This window comes from Bufo bufo, chromosome 4 (assembly GCF_905171765.1).
Source record: "Bufo bufo chromosome 4, aBufBuf1.1, whole genome shotgun sequence".
Classification (NCBI taxonomy): domain Eukaryota; kingdom Metazoa; phylum Chordata; class Amphibia; order Anura; family Bufonidae; genus Bufo; species Bufo bufo.
In genome coordinates, this window is record NC_053392.1 from 494491236 (window position 1) to 494511473 (window position 20238).

The following is a 20238-nucleotide window of genomic DNA, read 5'->3' on the forward strand; positions in this document are numbered from 1 at the left end:
AAGTCCCAAACGCTAAAACTGCGCACAAATTTGCGACTTTTTTCTGCTCTGCACTATGCTCGCCAGTTTTCTGAAAGTGGGCGTGTTTTCTTATGTAAATGAATCTCTAGACAGATTTACTATTGGGACTATTTAAAAAGTCGCAAAAAAGTCGCAATTTCACTCCAGTGAGGACCATGCTTATCTTATGAGACTTTTTAATAGAACATGCGACTTTTTCATAAAAACGTGCGACTTTTTCATAAAAACGTGCGACTTTTGTAAAGCTGCTTACTGACGGATAAACTGCTACCGTCAAACCAGATTTATTACAGTCTTAAAGGGCCGATCATAAATCTGACTTGGCTAAAACTGACTTTAGCCATATGTTAAAGTGGAGTGAGCTGTCAGAGTCATGATAAATCTGGCCCCTTGTTTCTATGGCAACACAGTGTTGTGCAGTAGGGCACACACCTTAAGGCAGTAAGGTGACCCCTATGGCTATGATAAAGAATAACTTGATCGTAATAATGAACCTATTATCCTCTGCAGATAAAAACCCAAGCACTTGTATGAGGATTGAATATCTAACCATCAAAAACACACTTACAGCACATACTGTACACAAATTTATACTGGACAATAGGAAGCAGTTTCGCTTAAGTAATAAGATTATTTTATAATTTTTTCACTAGCTTTTCTGTTTTTTCTATTTCACTGCCAGTCATCCTAGAATTTTTGAATTACATAAAAATTGAAAATAACAAGACTGGTGTTGTATGGTTGTATGCTGCCAGAGTGTCATGGTGAGTGCCATGGTCAAAAGTAAGAAAGAAAAGAGCTGAAGACCACTCAGGACCAGAGGTAAGAGAGTTATCTTCTGACAATCTAATAGATACTAAAAGGGTTTTCCGAAACTTTTATACTGATGACTTATTGTCTGGATAGGTCATCAGAATCTGATTGGTGGGCTTCGACAACCAGGATCCCGGCTGATCAGATGTTTGAGAAGGCACCGCTGTTTGCAGTAGCGCCACAGCCTTCTCGCAGCTTTGCTTAGGCCATGTGATGTCACAGGGGCTAGGCGCTTGGAGTCGCGATACCAAGCACAGCCGCTATACAATGTACAGTGCTGTGCTCAGTGAGCTGAGAGAAGGTTGCAGCGCTATGCAAGCGCCAATGCCTTTTCAGACAGCTGATTTATGGGGGTCCCAGGTGTCAGACCCCCACAGATGAGATGCTGATGATCTATCCAGAGGATAGGTCATCCGTTTAAAACGCTTGGAAAACCCCTTTAAGGCATCTCTACTGATAGTGGTAATAAAAAGAAACGCTTGCTAAAACTCACCTTAGCCTGTTGTAGAGCCACATCTACATTTATGGGATCACAGAGGCCTGTCAATTGTGACTGTAATTTGTGTTGACAATCCATTAAGATTTCTTTTAAAGCTTTCCGGGTGTCTACGTACTGTTGGCTGGGTTGGTGTTCCAGAGCTAGAGGAGGTGAAATACAATCATGACATTTTTTTACGTTCTTATGGTCTATACTGGTAATGTGGTAATGCATATATCTTATATTTTGACAGTCTCCGCATATACAGTAATTGGATTTAGAAAAAAATATAACCATTAACCCACCTTTTTGTAACTGTTCAACTTCTCTTTCCATTTGACCCTTCACTCGATCATAGTGGCCAGTGATACTGTTAAGGCTACCTTCAAGAAAAGTAGGGGAGGCTGGCTGGGAACCAAGTGAAAATGCTTTTGATCTCAAATGGTCCACTTCTACGTAGAGGTCTCGGAATCTGTCAAGCCGTAGCTGTGAATAAGAATATCCCATAAGAATGTAGTATGGGTAAACCAGAAATGGGTAAAACAGTAACATTATACAAACACAACTGGGGAATAAACAGGAGACTTAAATGGTGACTTATGTTTTATCTTTTCAGCTGCAGATCCACTGATCCCCAAGCTCCTGTCAACCATGATGGCCGCACTGCTTCTCAGCCTAGCTGATAACCCTGTGCATCTGGTAGTCCAGAACATTTCCTGCTTGTCAGGCCCTGCTCTTTGATTGGCCAATCCAAGGACAACAGGAAGTGCCTTGAACAACCAATGGTAGCATAAGCAGTGGTGCGGCCATCTTGGATGGCAGAAGAGGAGCCCGGGAATTGACGGATCTGCAGCTAAAAAATGACAAGGAGGTCACCGGGTAAGCGTTTGGTTCATACGTGATTTTTCATTCTTGAACCAGAGTCGCTTTACCACATTTGAAAAAACTTTACAATCCAATGCTGCCAATGCTATAGTTATTGAGAGACGTCCTCTGTCTATAATTATGTTTAGAAAAATCTGATTAATAAAGCTGGACAACAGGAAGTGCCTTGAACAACCAATGGTAGCATAAGAAGTGGTTCGGCCATCTTGGATGGCAGAAGAGGAGCCCGGGAACTGATGGATCTGCAGCTAAAAAATGACAAGGAGGTCACCAGGTAAGTGTTCGGTTCGTATGTGATTTCCCATTCTTGAACTAGAGAGTCGCTTTACCATATTTTAAAGAGGACCTTTCACCGCTCCTGACATGTGTGCTTTAATAGCTTCATGCATTCCCCATGTAATAACAGTTCTGGAGCCTCTATTCTTATATCTGAATGTTGTGCCATTCCTTTATTATTTGCACTAGAAGTTATGAATGAATTGCTATTGGCCTTCAGTAAGGGTACAGAGGGGAGGTAACCAGTTGGGGGTGTGTACCTGCACATACTGACTCTATCCAATCAGTGCTGGCATATTCAGACTGTGCAGGTACACCCCCCCAACTGGTTACCTCCTCTCTGTACCCTTACTGAAGGCTAATAGCAATTCATTCATAACTTCTAGTAGAAATAATAAAGGAATGGGACAACATAGAGCCATAATAATAGAGGCTCCAGAATTGTTATTACATGGGGAATGCATGAAGCTATTAAAGCAGGCATGTCACGAGTGGTGAAAGGTCCTCTTTAAATGACTTTAGAATCCAATGCTGCAAATGCTATACTGTAGTAATTGAGAGATGGCCTCTGTCTATAATTGTTTAGAAAAATCTGATTAATAAAGCAGGCTGAGCTGGAAAATGAATGGCACAGCACAACTACTATGCTGGTTGACAGATACCATACAGGGGCCATCACCCACAGGGTCCCATTGTACAAAATGTGTACCATGTGGTGTACCTCTTTTTACTCTCTACTATGTCATTCCATACTTTTTTTCTGTATAATGGAATACCTGGTCACACACAGGCCAAAAATGACACCCTATCCAGTTAATATGACCATATGGACACGTTTAGCTATACAGGAGTTATCCCGGCGTACATGCTAAACTAGATGTGGACACAGACTAAGCTTTGCAGCTGAATGATTTACAGTATGACAGACTGGTTGCTATATACAATGAAGAATGCCCACAGGCTTAGACATCAGGGTTGCCATGTAAAGCATCACTATATACCGGTCTGTCTCGGATCAGTCAGCCTGTCAGATCCAACCGAACTGGGCAGAGAAAAGGCAAGAAGACTAGTATCTAGCATATGGACAATGTTGTTGCATTCTAGTTCATGGGGGGAGAACTAAGACATACAGTACCAATTCAATAACTCAAAGTATTAGTATAGGACGAGTCTGAGCATTAGAACTAGCAAAACAAAAAAATCTATGTTTCACCTGGAGTTACAATTGAATACAATGGCCGTCTAATTAGGTTAAAAAGAATATCCAGTTATATTCCAAAATACATTAAAAACTGGATTTGTGTGCACAGGACTCTATACTATAAAGAAGACGCCATTACAGTACCATATCAATGAGTGTCTTTTTTTAGCCTACGTAACCATGTAATAGCATTCACAGTGAGAGATGTCTCTGTGTGCAGAAGCTGTAATGGGAAGAGGACTTGCTGAGAAGACACAACCTGTATCTGCACGATATACACGGGTATCTAATGGAGTGTTACCGTTATATCACTGATATCAGTGATCTGTGTCTGGGGACATGCAGGGAACACACAGATCACGCCCTAGCCTAATCACCAGTAAAGCAAAATGAAATACAGAAAAGAAGAAAAAAAAGAAAATGAGCACTTATACCACAAAATGGTATACCTCTCTTCTATGAATCAAAAACTGTTTTAACCCCTTAAGGACCGGGCTCATTTTCACCTTAAGGACCAGGCCATTTTTTGCAAATCTGACCAGTGTCACTTTAAGTGCTCATAACTTTAAAACGCTTTGACTTATCCAGGCCATTCTGAGATTGTTTTTTCGTCACATATTGTACTTCATGACACTGGTAAAATGAAGTCAAAAAAATTATTTTTTTTGCACAAAAAAATACCTAATTTACCAAAAATTTGAAAAAAATTAGCAAATTTCAAAGTTTCAGTTTCTCTACTTCTGTAATACATAGTAATACCCCAAAAAATTGTGATGACTTTACATTCCCCATATGTCTACTTCATGTTTGAATTGTTTTGGGAATGATATTTTATTTTTTGGGGATGTTATAAGGCTTAGAAGTTTAGAAGCAAATCTTGAAATTTTTCAGAAATTTACAAAAACTCAATTTTTAGCGACCAGTTCAGGTCTGAAGTCACTTTGCGAGGCTTACATAATAGAAACCACCCAAAAATGACCCCATCTAAGAAACTACACCCCTCAAGGTATTCAAAACTGATTTTGCATACATTGTTAACCCTTTAGGTGTTGCACAAGAGTTATTGGCAAATGGGGAGGAAATTTGAGAATTTCATATTTTTGTCAAATTTTTCCTTTTAACCCATTTTTTCCACTAACAAACCAAGGGTTAACAGCCAAACAAGACTGTATCTTTATTGCCCTGACTCTGCCGTTTACAGAAACACCCAATATGTGGCCGTAAACTACTGTACGGCCACACAGCGGGGCGTAGAGTGAAAGGTGCACCATATGGTTTTTGGAAGGCTGATTTTTATGGACTGGTTTTTTGACACCATGTCCCATTTGAAGCCCCCTGATGCACCCCAAGAGGAGAAACTCCCTAAAAGTGACCCCATCTAAGAAACTACACCCCTCAAGGTATTCAAAACTGATTTTACATACGTCGTTAACCCTTTAGGTGTTGCACAAGAGTTATTGGCAAATGGGGATGAAATTTGAGAATTTCATTTTTTTGCCTAATTTTCAATTTTAACCCATTTTTTCCACTAACAAAGCAAGGGTTAACAGCCAAACAAGATTGTATCTTTATTGCCCTGACTCTGCCGTTTACAGAAACACCCCATATGTGGCCGTAAACTACTGTACGGGCACACAGTAGGGCGTAGAGTGAAAGGTGCGCGGTTTGGTTTTTGGAAGCCAGATTTTGCTGGACTGGTTTTTTGACACCATGTCCCATTTGAAGCCCCCCTGATGCACCCCTAGAGTAGAAACTCCATAAAAGTGACCCCATCTAAGAAACTACACCCCTCAAGCTATTCAAAACTGATTTTACAAACTTTGTTAACCCTTTAGGTGTTGCACAAGATTTAATGGAAAATAGAGACACAATTTCAAAATTTTTTGGCAGATTTTCCATTTTAATATTTTTTTTCCAGTTACAAAGCAAGGGTTAACAGCCAAACAAAACTCAATATTTATGGCCCTAATTCTGTAGTTTACAGAAACACCCCATATGTGGTCGTAAACCGCTGTACGGGCACACGGCAGGGCGCAGAAGGAAAGGAATTCCATACGGTTTTTGGAAGGAAGGTTTTGCTGGACTGTTTTTTTTTACACCATGTCCCATTTGAAGCCCCCCTGATGCACCCCTAGAGTAGAAACTCCAAAAAAGTGACCCCATTTTAGAAACTACGGGATAGGGTGGCAGTTTTGTTGGTACTAGTTTAGGGTACATATGATTTTTGGTTGCTCTATATTACACTTTTTGTGCAGCAAGGTAACAAGAAATAGCTTTTTTGGCACGTTTTTTTTTTTTGTTATTTACAACATTCATCTGACAGGTTAGATTATGTGGTATTTTTATAGAGCAGGTTGTCGCGGACGCGGCGATACCTAATATGTATACATTTTTTTTTATTTATGTAAGTTTTATACATTAACTTCATTTTTAAAACCAAAAAAATGTTTTAGTGTCTCCATATTCTAAGAGCCATAGTTTTTTCAGTTTTTGGGCGATTATCTTGAGTAGGGTCTCATTTTTTGCGGGATGAGATGACGGTTTGATTGGCACTATTTTGGGGTGCATATGATTTTTTGATCGCTTGCTATTACACTTTTTGTGACGTAAGATGGCAAAAAATGGCTTTTTTTACACTGTTTTTATTTTTATTTTTTTACGGTGGTCATCTGAGGGGTTAGGTCATGTGATATTTTTATAGAGCCGGTCGATACGGACGCGGCGATACCTAATATGTATACTTTTTTTTTATTTATGTAAGTTTTACAGAATGAGTTCATTTTTGAAAAAAAAAAAATCATGTTTTAGTGTCTCCATAGTCTAAGAGCCATAGTTTTTTCAGCTTTTGGGCGATTATCTTGAGTAGGGTCTCATTTTTTGCGGGATGAGATGACGGTTTGATTGGTACTATTTTGGCGTACATGCGACTTTTTTGATCACTTTTATTACCTTTTTTGGGAAGTAAGGTGGGCAAAATTTCAATTTTCTCATAGTTTTTATTTTTTTATTTTTATGGCGTTCACCGTGCGGGGAAAGTAACATGACCATTTTATAGATCAGGTCGTTACGGACGCGGCGATACCTAATATGTGTAGTTTATTTTATTTTTTTAATTTTTATTCAGTGAAAAATGTTTTTTTTTTAATCTTAACTTTTTTCACTTTTTTTTACATTTTTGTGACCCAGACCCACTTGGTTCTTGAAGATCCAGTGGGTCTGGTGTCTGTATAATACAGTACAGAACAATATATATTGTTCTGTACTGTATTTTACTTACACTGAACAGATCTGTGCTTTTAGCACAGATCTGTTCAGCACCATGGACAGCAGGACGCCTGAGCAGGCGTCCTGTTGCCATGGGAACCCTCCCCGTCTGCTCAGAACTTCGCAGACGGGGAAGGGTAAGGACGGGGCTGAGGGGGGCTCTCTGGGGGCTCTCTCCCTCTCCATCGGGGGGCTGCAAAGCCACAGCAGCCCCCCGATGGAGAGGGAGGGAGCTCCCTGACCGATGACAGTTAACTTTTTCCATACAGCGGTCCGTACGGACCGCGGTATGGAAAGGGTTAAACGGCTGACATCTTCACAGATGTCAGCCGTTTATACCAGGGTGCCAGCAATGTGCTGGCACCCTGGTATACCCACTAGAAGCCAACGATCGTTCATGGGGAGGCGGGCGGGGGATCGCGATCCCGCCTGCCGCACCGCCCGCCTCCCGCAACGCCCCCACCGCCTGCACCACCCTCCGGCATAAAATCGTGCAGGGGTGCAGGGGGGGGTGAAAAATAATGATTTTAGCCACTCTAAAGTTTCTGATCCCCGCGGTCAGGGACCGCGGCGATCAGAAACTGCAAAAAGCGCAGCAAACCGCAGGTCTGAATTGACCTGCGGTTTGCTGCGATCGCCGATACGGGGGGGTCAAATGACCCCCCCCTGCATTGTTACGGGATGCCGGCTGAATGATTTCAGCCGAAATCCCGTTCCAATTAACCCCTGGGGCGCCGGAATACAGATTTTAAGTCAGGACGTACCGGTACGTCCTGGGTCCTTAAGGACTCGGGAAATAGGGCGTACCGGTACGTCCTAGGTCCTTAAGGGGTTAAAGGGCTTCTGTCACCCCCAAAACTCATTTTTCATTTTTGGGCATATTAAAATCCTTATTGGACGACTATTTCCTATATAGGGCTCTTACCTTGTTCTGTGGCTTCGTTTCCTTAAAAATCAAGCTTTTAAAATATGCAAATGACTTCACTACCAGCAAGTAGGGCGTCTACTTGCTGGTAGCCGCCGCATCCTCCTTTTAAAAAAACGCCACCTCCTCCAGTTGATTGACAGAGTGCTCTCCTCCTCCGGCTAGCCCTGTCTGAAATTCAAATCCCACGCCTGCGCCTTACGTGTCTTCATTCGGCGCAGGCGCTCTGAGAGAAGGACGCTCGCTTCCTCAGCACTCCCTCAGTGCGCCTGCGCCGATGACGTCACCTCTAAACCCGAAAGAGAAGACGTCATCGGCGCAGGTGCACTGAGGGAGTGCTGAGGAAGCGAGCGTCCTTCTCTCAGAGCGCCTGCGCCGAATGAAGACACGTAAGGCGCAGGCGCGGGATTTAAAAGCTGACAGGGCTAGCCGGAGGAGGAGAGCACTCGCTGGCCCTGTCAATCAACAGGAGGAGGGGGCGTTTTTTTAAAAGGAGGATGCGGCGGCTACCAGCAAGTAGACGCCCTACTTGCTGGTAGTGAAGTCATTTGCATATTTTAAAGGCTTGCTTTTTAAGGAAACAAAGCCACAGAACAAGGTAAGAGCCTTATATAGGGAATAGTCGTCCAATAGGGATTTTTAAATTCCCAAAAATGAAAAATGAGTTTTGGGGGTGACAGAAGCCCTTTAAAGGGGTATTCCGGTTATAACAAGTTATCCGTTATCTGCTGTACTCGGCTATCTCCGACATTCCCATAGAAATGAACGGCGCGGCAGCGCACTTCTCCAACTAGCCGCTCTTTCCATTTCAAGGGGCTCCACAGGGTACAGGGCCCCCATTCTTGTGATCGCTGGGTGTCCCAGTGGTAAGATCCCCAACAATCTGATAGTTATAGGCTATCTTGCAGATAACTTGTTAACGGATTACCCCTTTTAAAGCGCCTCTGTGCTTTTTGAAAACTTTTGATTTGTTGTAGCAACATATCAAAATGTTGATCATTGGGGTTGTAAGCATTGAGACCCCCACTAATCGCTATGACAAGGAGAAAGAAGCGCTCACATAGCACATTCTCCCCTTACTGCAGTAGAAGGGAGAGTGACGGACTCCAAAGAAAGTCTATGGTCCAGTCTAGATCCGTTTCCTGCAGGAAGGAGAGAGAGCAGCTCACTATGCAAGCGCATTTCTCTCCTCAATCTAGTGATTGGTGCGGATCTCAGCACTCGCAACCCCATCAAATCAAAATTTTTCCAAAAGTACCACTTTAAGTTGGGTACACATAGGTTTTTATTGGTGTTCTTGTACACTTTTGTAGTTTTAGTAGCTTTTTTTTTTTGCACTTGAGGTTTTTGGTCCATTTTTTTTTCTTTTGTGGTAAAAGAAAAACCCAGGTCCAGATGTTAGCTGAAAGTCTATAGGCAATATGAAACTCGTGACACACAAACTTTTTTTGCTAGTGGAGTTTTTGTTAATTGCGGTTTACTTTTTATTAACAAAAAAGTGCAGCATTTTGAAGCTTTTGGAGTTTTGTTTACTTTTTTGCCATTTTGACACATCCTTATCTATAGAATAAAAATGGCAGAAAAAAACAACTTGGGTCACAGTTGTTTAGAAAAAAAAATGCTGCTAAAAATTACCATACACCACCAAAAAAATATGTGAGCGGTTTCTATGGCCTTTTTTTTAGTGGTGGAAAACTGCCAGACAAATTTCATGTGTGAAAAGCACTCTCAGGGCATAAAGTCCCAATTTCGCCCAGTTTTGCCTCATTCACGCGTCAGTGTTTCGGTCAGTGATTTCCATCAGTGATTTTGAGCCAAAACCAGGTGCGGCTCTAAACACAGAACAGAACAGGAGATCTTTCCCTTAGACCTTATGGCAGTGGAGGCTACACTCCTGGTTTTGGCTCACAATCACTGATGAAAATCACTGACCAAAAACACGGACATGTGAATGAGGCTTTATGAAAAGGGTTAAATTGAAAAAGTCAGCATAGTTTTGGTACATACGTTATGATGCAGCAATGTCGTAGTGTATATTATTACCTGTCTCGCCTCCTTTAGTGATTGTAGTGGAAGCTCCTGAGATGGTAATGGCTGAGTATGTAACCATTCTTCCTCCTGTCTTAGCTTTTCTTCCAGAATATCTAAGTCTTTGAAATAGGCAGTAATAGAGTCCTGGTACAAAACCCCATTATTAAGTTCTTGTATTTGGCTGTCTATGTTGCTCCATTCAGACGTTAACCTGTCCAATGATCCTTTCAAGTCCTCTTCTGGTAGATCTTCTGTAACAATACACATGAAACCCAATTTAGTACACGGAATGACAACTGATGATCACAGGAAATAAATCTCTACATATCTATATAATCTCTAAAAATCCCTCCAAAAGACATCTACAGCTTAGATACAGCAGAGGGCGTCCTACACTATAGAAACAGAGACCTCTACATCACCAAGATAAATGACATCTAAGTTAGGAAATGGAATTTTAGAGGGCAAGAGGGAGATTTGGATATAATTGCAAGATACCATGAAAGGACTGGAATGCAGGTCCTACACGAAATGCACAATGAAAATATAGTATGAAAATACATGTTACAGACATATTCTTTCAGAAAAGTTCAGCCAAATGCCTACGGCTGTGTTTATGCTTTATTTTTTTTACAATGTTTTTTTTTTTTTTTTTTTATAGAAGAATCGACATAAGGCTACTTTCACACTAGCGTTCGGAGCGGATCTGTCTGATGTTTCATCAGACGGATCCGCTCCGATAATGCAGACGTTCGCATCCGTTCAGAACGGATGCGTCTGCATTAAAACTTAGAAAATTTTCTAAGTGTGAAAGTTGTCTGAGCGGATCCGTTCAGACTTTACATTGAAAGTCAATGGGGAACGGATCCGCTTTAAGATTGAGCCATATTGTGTCATCTTCAAGCGGATCCGTCCCCATTGACTTACATTGTAAGTGTGGACGGATCCGCTCGCCTCCGCACGGCCAGGCGGACACCCGAACGCTGCAAGCAGCGTTCAGGTGTCCGCTCACTGAGCGGAGCGGAGGCTGAACGCTGGCAGGCGGATGCATTCTCAGCGCATCCGCCTCCACTGAGAATGCATTGGGGCCAGACGGATGCGTTCGGGGCCGCTCGTGAGCCCCTTCAAACGGTGCGCACGAGCGGACACCCGAACGCTAGTGTGAAAGTAGCCTTAGAGGGTACATAGTTCCTGCTTAAAAAGGCATGGCTTGCTAAAAAAAAAAGTAAGTCACAAAAACACCACTGAAATACAAGACGCTGGAAAAACACCCCAAAATTTCATGCAAGTTAAAAAGCAAGCTTTTTCAGGAATGTTTTGGCCTCCAAAAAACACCAAACAAAATTGTTGTGTAAAGGATACCTAACAATACCACTGTAAACCACAACCTGCCATGGGTCTATTTAAAGGGAACCTGTCACCGGGATTTTATGTATAGAGCTGAGGACATGGGTTGCTAGATGGCCGCTAGCACATCCATAATACCCAGTCCCCATAGCTCTGTGTGCTTTTATTGTGTAAAAATAACGATTTGATACATATGCAAATTAACCTGAGATGAGTCCTGTCCCTGACTCATCTCACGGACAGGAGACATCTCAGGTTAATTTGCATCTGTATCAAATCGCTTTTTTTTACACAATAAAAGCACACAGAGCTATGGGGACTGGGTATTGCGGATGTGCTAGCGGCGATCTAGCAACCCATGTCCTCAGCTCTATACACAAAATCCTGGTGACAGGTTCCCTTTAAGGCTCCTTCACATGCAATTTATTCACTGTCTTTAAACACATAAAACAGGCTATGAATTTCAAGGTTTTTTATGGTGTTCATTACAAGCATTTTTAGAGGCAGTTCTTATATTTACACCTTAATGCTACATGCACACGACCGTATGTGTTTTGCGGTCCGCAAATTGCAGATCCGCAAAACAAAAAACCGGATGACATCCATTTTTTTTTTTTTGCGGATCCATTGTAACAATGCCTAAAACGGACAAGATTAGGAGATGCTCTATTTTTGTTTTTGCAGGGCTATGGAACGGACATACTGATGCGGACAGCACACGGTGTGCTGTCCGCATTTCTTGCGGACCCATTGAAATGAATGGGTCCGCATCCTATCCGCATCCATTGGACTGCGGCTATTACAGCTCAGCCTCGGCCACATGACCAATGAACTTGATATCACAGGCTTAGGAAGATAGGACATCAATATCAAAATCCCAGAGAAACCTTTTAACGAACATTCAACACTCAAAAGTAACAACAACAAAAAAAAGGCGGTTCAAGTTCAAAAGCACATTTTCAGTTCAATGCACTATCCTGTTTGACTTTATCAATGGCCCCGATGTCAACATGAAGGAGTTAGTTACTTTTTAACCAAACTTAACTGCATGTCTAGTTATGCAATATGTTCATATAATTTAGACACTGAAGCACACTTCAGTAGTATCAACCTGAGCCCATCCCAATGATAAGGAAAAAATTCCCGCCCCACACCATAGTATCCCATTGCTTTAAGCGACATAATAGTACTGTGCTATGATGGCACAGGGTCAGGAGCTGTGCCCATGCCATCACTTGCGATTGCCAGCTGTATTATACAGCTGCTTCTTCGCTCTCACTGCTGGGATTGGAGTTAACTCCGCTCCTGGCATTATAACTCCACGGTTAATAATATATGACGGTGCTGGACGGTGGCCGTCGCTGCTTTTGTGCCGTGCTGGTGGAGTAATGGGACCCAGGGCCTTGGTGGCTTTTCTGCACAGTGGGTGCTGTGTGGCTACTGGGTCCCATTGCCTGCTGGAGCGGTGTGGGGGTGCGATGGTCGCCGCACTGCGCCGCGCCATAGTTAGAGTAGGTCCCCACTTGAAAGGAGGCGACCTTGTCGTGGTAAGTGGGCCTATGCTCTTTGATCAAACTGTATACTAATGCCTCCTAATAGTGCATAGCAAATTTATGATAATAGTGCTGTATAGCCATTGTTTATCTTGCTTAAATTTATAACAGTTGTTGTATCAAAAGCATAGTAGTGAGGATGTGCGATTTAGATTCTCTCTCACACATTGGATACTATATATTTTATAATGCCGCGGTTAATGGTGACTTTGGCATCTAAGTCATTATTCTCTTAGGTGCGTCTTATAGGGTGAAAAATATGGAAGCTATATCTCTCTCTAGAGAGTGGAGAATGGAACTGGGGGAGGGGCATTACATACCATAGAGCTAATTATTAGCTGGGCTGTGTGAGAGGGATTATTTTTTATGCAGGGGAGGAGAGCTGTTTGCAATGCACTCCTGGGAGATGCAGGTGCTTAACTGTCACATGGGACGAGCTGCTGCCCACCCACAGGAAGGGAAGAGACAAGAGCCCCAGAATTGCTATAAAAAAAAGTAAATACTGTTTTGCATGTCTCCAGATATTTTTATTTTTCAATAATTCATGGGATACCCCCTTTAAAGGATGTCAGCTACAAGTTAAATTATATGAAATAGCAAAAAAAAAAAAAGTACATGTGTTTGAGGAGGGGGGTAGATAAAGAAATCAGAAAAAGTATTCAATTTTAGACGGCTGCATTCCCAAAGGGGCAGCATCTCTGGTCATGAACGTAATTCAGGTCAGTGGATACCTGTCAGCAGGCATAGGCTATGGCAGTGATGGTGAACCTTTTAGAGACCGAGTGCCCAAACTGCAACCCAAAACCCACTTTTTTTTTTATCACAAATTGCCAACACGGCAATTTAACCTGAATACTACATTCCAATATAGTATATCTTCCATGTTACTTTAACATCATTTAGCTATAACAGCCTGCCTGTCTTGTTCATAGAGTGCCCTGTGCTGATGAATGGCAGGAAAAGTCTAAGGCATATTGGTACACCATAGACTTTTTCCAGGGCGTGGGTGCCCAAAGAGAGGGCTCCGAGTGCCGTCTCTGGCACCAGTGCCATAGGTTCGCCACCACTGGGCTATGGGCTGGAGCCTGAGCAGTTCATAAACCGAGCAATGTATTATTAATATTGAGTGTTGGGGTGAGCTGCCTGGCGCAATATTTTCCCTTCATGTTCATATACTACTATGTATTCATTAAGCAGCAACATAGCATGTATCTCCATATTCATTTCATATTGCAAAGACATCACACAGACATTACAAAGTTCTGGCCTCCAGAAATCTAGGGAGTCCAATGGTTAATCATGAACCCAGTCATCAGCTAACCACAAGGGTCTCTTCCAGTACAAACATGCTAAGAACCCCGAGTACAGGGTTCTCCAAGGAAAAGGCTCCTTTACCATGGAGAAGTTACATTATTTTAAGTGGACCCGTTCCTCACATAGTGAAAGAAAAAATCAGCCAAAAGACAACAAGAGTCTGGTGGTTGTGGACCAGATTAAATTTGGCACCTAAATTAGATTTAAGTAAGAAATATACAGTAAAGAAGGAAATTGTATTTTCTCATTTTAGGCCACATTTGTCCTCTACACTCTCTATCACAATGTCTGATAAGAACATGAGCTACACGGAAAGTGCGGGAGACATGGGAAATACTACAGCAAACATACAAATAAAAGTCCTACATGGGAAGATTCGATTTGATAACTTTCATGTACAAAGAGTTATCATGTGAGAAGATGAGGTTAAAGGATAACTCCACCATTGGAAGACCTTCATGAACTCAATGTGTACTAGTTAGCAATGGGCTACAAAGGCGAACAGTGTTACAAAGCAGGGGGATACATTTACTTTTTCTTTGGGAGTACAATACTGATGACCTAGCGTCTGGATAGGTCATCAATATCAGATTGGAGGGAGTCTGACTTCTGGCACCCCCGCCGATCAGCTGTGAGGAGTTCCACGGTCTCTTCACAGCGCTGTACACTGTGTAGTGGCTGTGCTTGGTATTGCAGCAAAGACCCATTTACTGGAACTGAGCAGCACCTAGGCCATGTGACTGATGAACGTGACGTCACTGGCCTAGGCAGAGGCTGCAGCCTCTGAAAAACAGCTGATCGGTTAAGATGCTAGTAGTCGGAACCCCACCGATCGGATAATGATGACCTACCCTGGGGATAGGCCATCAGTATTGCACTCCCAGAAAACCCCTTTAAGCTTAGACTGTCTAGACTGGTACCACATTTATCACAGGGGCTCAGGCTGAATGGTGCATCTGGTGCGGGGATGGACACTTTTGTCAAGCTGTATACCAACTATTGGTTGGCTTAGATTGAGACACAGATATTTTGCCCAAACTGTGGAGCAATAATTTCAGGCAATATGTTGCATATTAGATCGCACTCTTTTTCTGAAAAACCACTCCCCTATTCATTAAAGGGGTTGTCCTTCCATTAATATTGATGACTTATCGTCAGGAGAAGGGCTCATGCACACGACTATGTATTTTGCAGTCCGCAAAACACGGATCCGCAAAAAAAGCAGATGACATCCATGTGAATTCCATGTTGCTTCCCTTTTATTTGAGGATCCATTGCAACGATGCCTCTACTTGTCCGCAAAATGGACAACAACAGGACATGTTCTATTTTTTTTGCGGAACGGACATGCGGACATACCGACACCGAATGCACACTGAGACATTTCTGCATTTTTTGCGGCCCCATTGAAATTAATGGTTCTGCATACGGGCCGTGTAATAACAAGTACTCGCCCTATTCAGTTAAATAGAAAGGGGTACCTGTATTACACTGCACTTCCAAGAAAAATGCTCTAAACCTAGATGCAACAAACCGCAACACATTTTGGTGCAATTTATGCCAAAATTTAATTGCAGTCACCTTAGTAAATATGAGTGAAGAACATCTATCTGTAAGCCAGCAGTATTGCATATAAAATCAGAACATTCACAAATACATTGTCTGAAGTAGGAGAGCCCCAGCTGGAAGTGGAGCCAACCTATGATGCACTTCTGTATACAATGCACATGGCGGCAATGCGGCATCATCCTTCATTACTAAGTAGAGGGAGACAAGTATTTCAGTTTGCAATGGGGCTAATAAGCTTTGAGCTTCACCTCAGAGTGAGCAGGAACAGTCTTAGGCCTCTTTCACACGACCGTATGGCTTTTTCGTTGTTTCGCGGTCCATTTTTCACGGATCCGTTGTTCCATTTTTTGTTTCCGTTGTGTTTCCATTTCTGTTCCGTTTTTTCCGTATGGCATATACAGTATACAGTAATTACATAGAAAAAATTGGTCTGGACATAAAATTTTCAATAGATGGTTCCGCAAAAAGGGAACGGATACGGAAGACATACAGATGCATTTCTGTATGTGTTAAAAAAAAAATTGCGGACCCATTGACTTGAATGGAGCCACGGAACGTGATTTGCGGGCAATAATAGGACATGTTCTATCTTTCAATGGAACGGAAAAATGGAAATACGGAAACGGAATGCATAAGGAGTACATTCCGTTTTTTTGCGGGACCATTGAAATTAATGGTACCGTATACGGAACGCAAAAAACAGCCTGCAAACAGAAAGAAAGAACGTTCGTGTGCAGGAGGCCTTAAAGAACGGCTCTTGGCCCTGTTAATTTTTGTTCTTTATTCGCTGGATTATACGGAAAGGCTTCTAAGGTGACCGGCCGCAATGGCCACATGATACTGCTGTAGATGTCCTGTCATCCTGTTCAGCTGAGAGAGAATTCTGACAGTGTGGGAAGATGTTTTTGTTTTTAAGCTCTAAAAGGAACTTGTCAGGACATTTTACCTCCCTAAACCACCACCACGCCTTATTACCCGAGCGCTGACACAGAACAGTCATGCACATTTACCTTGCAATCCCTGTCTGAGCAGTGCGCTATCACAGTACTCCTTGATGCACTACACAAGCCAGAGGAGTACAAGGCAACGGCAAAATTTGGAGGAGGCTAGTGATGTCTATTGCGACCATGGGGGCGTCAATCAAGACTGGGCAAACTTTGCCAATGGCATTTTTTCAAGCAGGGTCAAAAAAGCAATATACGTGTCTGTGGCACAAAAATGACAGAAAAGGAGGCAGAAACTGACCCAAAAATACAACGCAAGTAAAGGAGAACACCACTATAAAAATGCATGTTTGTTCTGCATTTAATATTTCCCACAGACATACAGCCAACATCTGAGGTGGGGTTTTTCATTAAAAAAAAATGACAAAAAATACATTAAAAAAAGCAAAAGTCCACAAAAACGGCAAAAAAAACCTTTGGAGTAGATTTACCAAGGCTTTAATGCCACAAAAGTGGAGTTAAAAAGTCGAAAATGATGGCAGATTTACTACAATTCATACCAGGAACTAGTGTCAATTATGGATAAAGGCTATGTCAGCTCCTAGCTGGCAAAGATTTGTGTTTTTTGGCGCATGGTGTGTCAGAGATGTGTCTAATTTATCTTGAGGCCTGTATCTTAAAGGGGTTCTGCAGTTCTTTTAAACGGATGATCTGTCCTCTGGATAGATCATCAGCATCTGATCGGCGGGGGTCCGACACCCTGAACCCCCGCCGATCAGCTGTTGGAGAAGGCAGCGACGCTCCAGGAGCACCGCTGCCTTCTCTCGGTTTCCCTCAGGCCTAGTGACGTCACGACTTGTATCACTGGCCTGGGCGGGGCTAAGATCGTTTCACTTGAATGGAACTTAGCCCCGCCCAGGCCAGTGATACTAGTCGTGACGTCACTAGGCCTGCGGTAAACAGCGAGAAGGCTGCGATGCTACTGCCAGTGCCGCTGCCTTCTCAAATAGCTGATCGGCGGGGGTCCCGGGTCTCGGACCCCTGCCGATCAGATGCTGATGATCTATCCAGAGGACAGATTATCAGTTTAAAAGAACTGCAGAAATCCCTTTAAAGGGTTGTCTGACTTCAGCAAATGCCATTTATCGTGTAGAGAAAGTTAATACAAGCCACTTACTAATGTATTGTTATTGTCCATATTGCTTCCTTTGCTGGCTTCATTCATTTTTTCAACATATTACACACTGCTTATTCCGAGGGTTTACCACCACTGCTGCAGCACAGATACAAGGTAACGGGAGCTGCTGCGCATGCGTGCTTATGTGAGCTCCCACAATTCCAGCCATCAGAGAGCCTGGCATTTTTCCTATAGTGTGCAAGCTCAGCCACCATTGCTGGATTGCAGGGTGGTCATAACCCTTGCATATGAGCAGGGAAATGAATGAAGCCAGCCAGCCAAGGAAGCAATATGGACAATCACAATACATTAGTAAGTGCCTTGACTTAGCTTTCTCTACATAATAAATGGCATTTGCTAAAGTGAGACAACCCCTTTAATAAATTAGGCGCATCTCATTCCAGTGCACAGGGTATCAAGAATATTGATAAATCTTCCCCTAGGTGTGAAACCAACTGAATATGAAATAGGAATTTATTATAATTTATAGCAACGTGTATTCACTTGCTCCTGCATAGCCTGATCTTCCGCATCATGGAAATTTAAAGAGGGCAGCGATAAGTTGATTGGTTTCATCATGTTACTCGATATTGGTACTTTGTTATATTCTGCCAACACATAAAGGCTTAGGTTACCTGCACAAAATCTGCCCGAAATCCGCCCCAAAACCGCATACTCCACAGTATTTATCACAGTTTGTGCGTTTTTTTTGTGGAGTTTTTATGTGGTTTTTGTTCCAGATTTTCTGTTTATGTTAGGCCACATTCACATCTACGTCGGAAGCTCTGTTCAGGGTCTCTGTCACACAGTTCGTCAAAATTATCGAAGAGAAAAGTCTTGCATGCAGGGCTTTTTTCTCCACTAAAAAAAAGTTCTCCAAAACGGAAACCGAAGAGATCCCATTATAGTCAATGCTATCTGTTAGGCTCCTTTCCTGTCAGTTATGTGCCGATTCCAGAACTTCCGTTATTTTTGTTTTTCTAGTCCTATAACGGAGCAGAAGAACGGAAATACATAGCGCTGATGTGAAAGCAGCCTTAACAACCCCACTGAAGTCTATGGAAAAAAAACACTATATACAGTATAAGGTACAGAATTGCACAAACAACTGACTTGCTGCGGATTTTAAACTGTAACTGACATATATTTTTTATATGCTAGTTTATTAGACCTAGGCATGTATACCTTAATTGTCAATGAATGCCAAAAGATCTGTAATTGCCTTATAATAACAGCTTTCATTAATGTCCCCTGTCCCTTTCCACTAGTCCCTTAAAAGACCATTGCTATGGCTTGTCTGTCTTCCCTTTAGTGTAAACAAAAGACAAAGGGTCAGAGTAAGGAGGCGTGTCTCTCAGGAATCCAATCTGATTGGCTGGCAGGAAGCTGCTGGCTACAGCAAATGATTGGGAAGTGAAGGAAGGCAGTTTTGGCCTCAGAGAACTGGCAGAGGAACCATCTTAAAAAGATTCTCATATTGTAGGGAAAAACTCGAGGAAAACAGTTGTATGGGAAGAAAATAAAGATTGCTTTATGCATAATGCTGCAGCAGCAGTAACATATGCTAAAATAGATTTTTTTTTTTTATGAAAACATGACGGTTACACTTTCAACTCTGCACAGCAGGTCAATTTTGTCATGGAAAATATACATAAAGTTCACATGAGATTTGTCAAATCTCATTCACATTGCTGGTACTGTATTAGGCTCCATTCACACGTCCGTGGTGTGTTGTGGACTCGCAAATTGCAGATCCGAAACACACCCGTCCGGCACCCCCTATAGAAATGCCTATTGTTGTCCGCAGCTGCGGACAAGAATAGGACATGTTCTATCTTTTGCGGAGCTGCAGACCAGAAGGTCGGGGCCGCGCTCCGCAAATGCGGATGCGGACAGCACACTGTGTGTTGTCCGCATCCATTCTGTCCCCATAGAGAATGAATGGGTCTGCACCCGTTCCGCAAAATTGCGGAACGGATGCGGACCCATTTGCGGACGTGTGAATGGAGCCTAACCCTGCAATTTTTTTTTTCCTGCACAAAAATCCAGGTGGAAAAACCGTGCGTAATGCAGGTAGCCTTAAAGGCGCTACTCGAGGCTGGAAATGGCCCCCCATACGCCCGGGTCCCTCACACATTGATTCTACTTCCCTGGTTCCCTGCGTCGCTCCTGGTCCCTGCACTGCCGCAGCTGCTTCTCCCCTTGCAAAACATCCGGTGTCGAGGGGGGGGGCAGCCAATGGCAGGTGGTGACATGGACGAGCCACCCTAGTGTCACCCCCTGCAGCTTCCCCCTCCCCCCAACACCGGATGTTTTCATCCGCGCACGGGGTGTAGCAGCTGCAGCGGTGCGGGGACCAGGAGCAACACAGGGTGTGGGGAGCCAGGTAAGCAAAATTAGTGTGAGGGGCCCGGGCGTATGGGGGGCCATTTCCAGCCTC

General features: G+C 42.9%; 1 protein-coding gene across 6 annotated transcripts in view; it reads right to left on the reverse strand.

Moving 5' to 3' along the window:
* The window catches only part of UTRN (utrophin), a 683920-nt gene that overhangs the window by 499597 nt on the left and 164085 nt on the right, over positions 1–20238 (reverse strand). For all 6 annotated transcript variants that reach the window (XM_040429574.1, XM_040429571.1, XM_040429568.1 and 3 more), the window contains 3 exons: positions 9907–10145; positions 1618–1798; positions 1328–1473 (listed from right to left, as the gene is read on the reverse strand). In XM_040429574.1, the coding sequence (XP_040285508.1) occupies positions 1328–1473; positions 1618–1798; positions 9907–10145 (566 nt within the window). The remainder of the gene's footprint in view (positions 1–1327; positions 1474–1617; positions 1799–9906; positions 10146–20238) is intronic.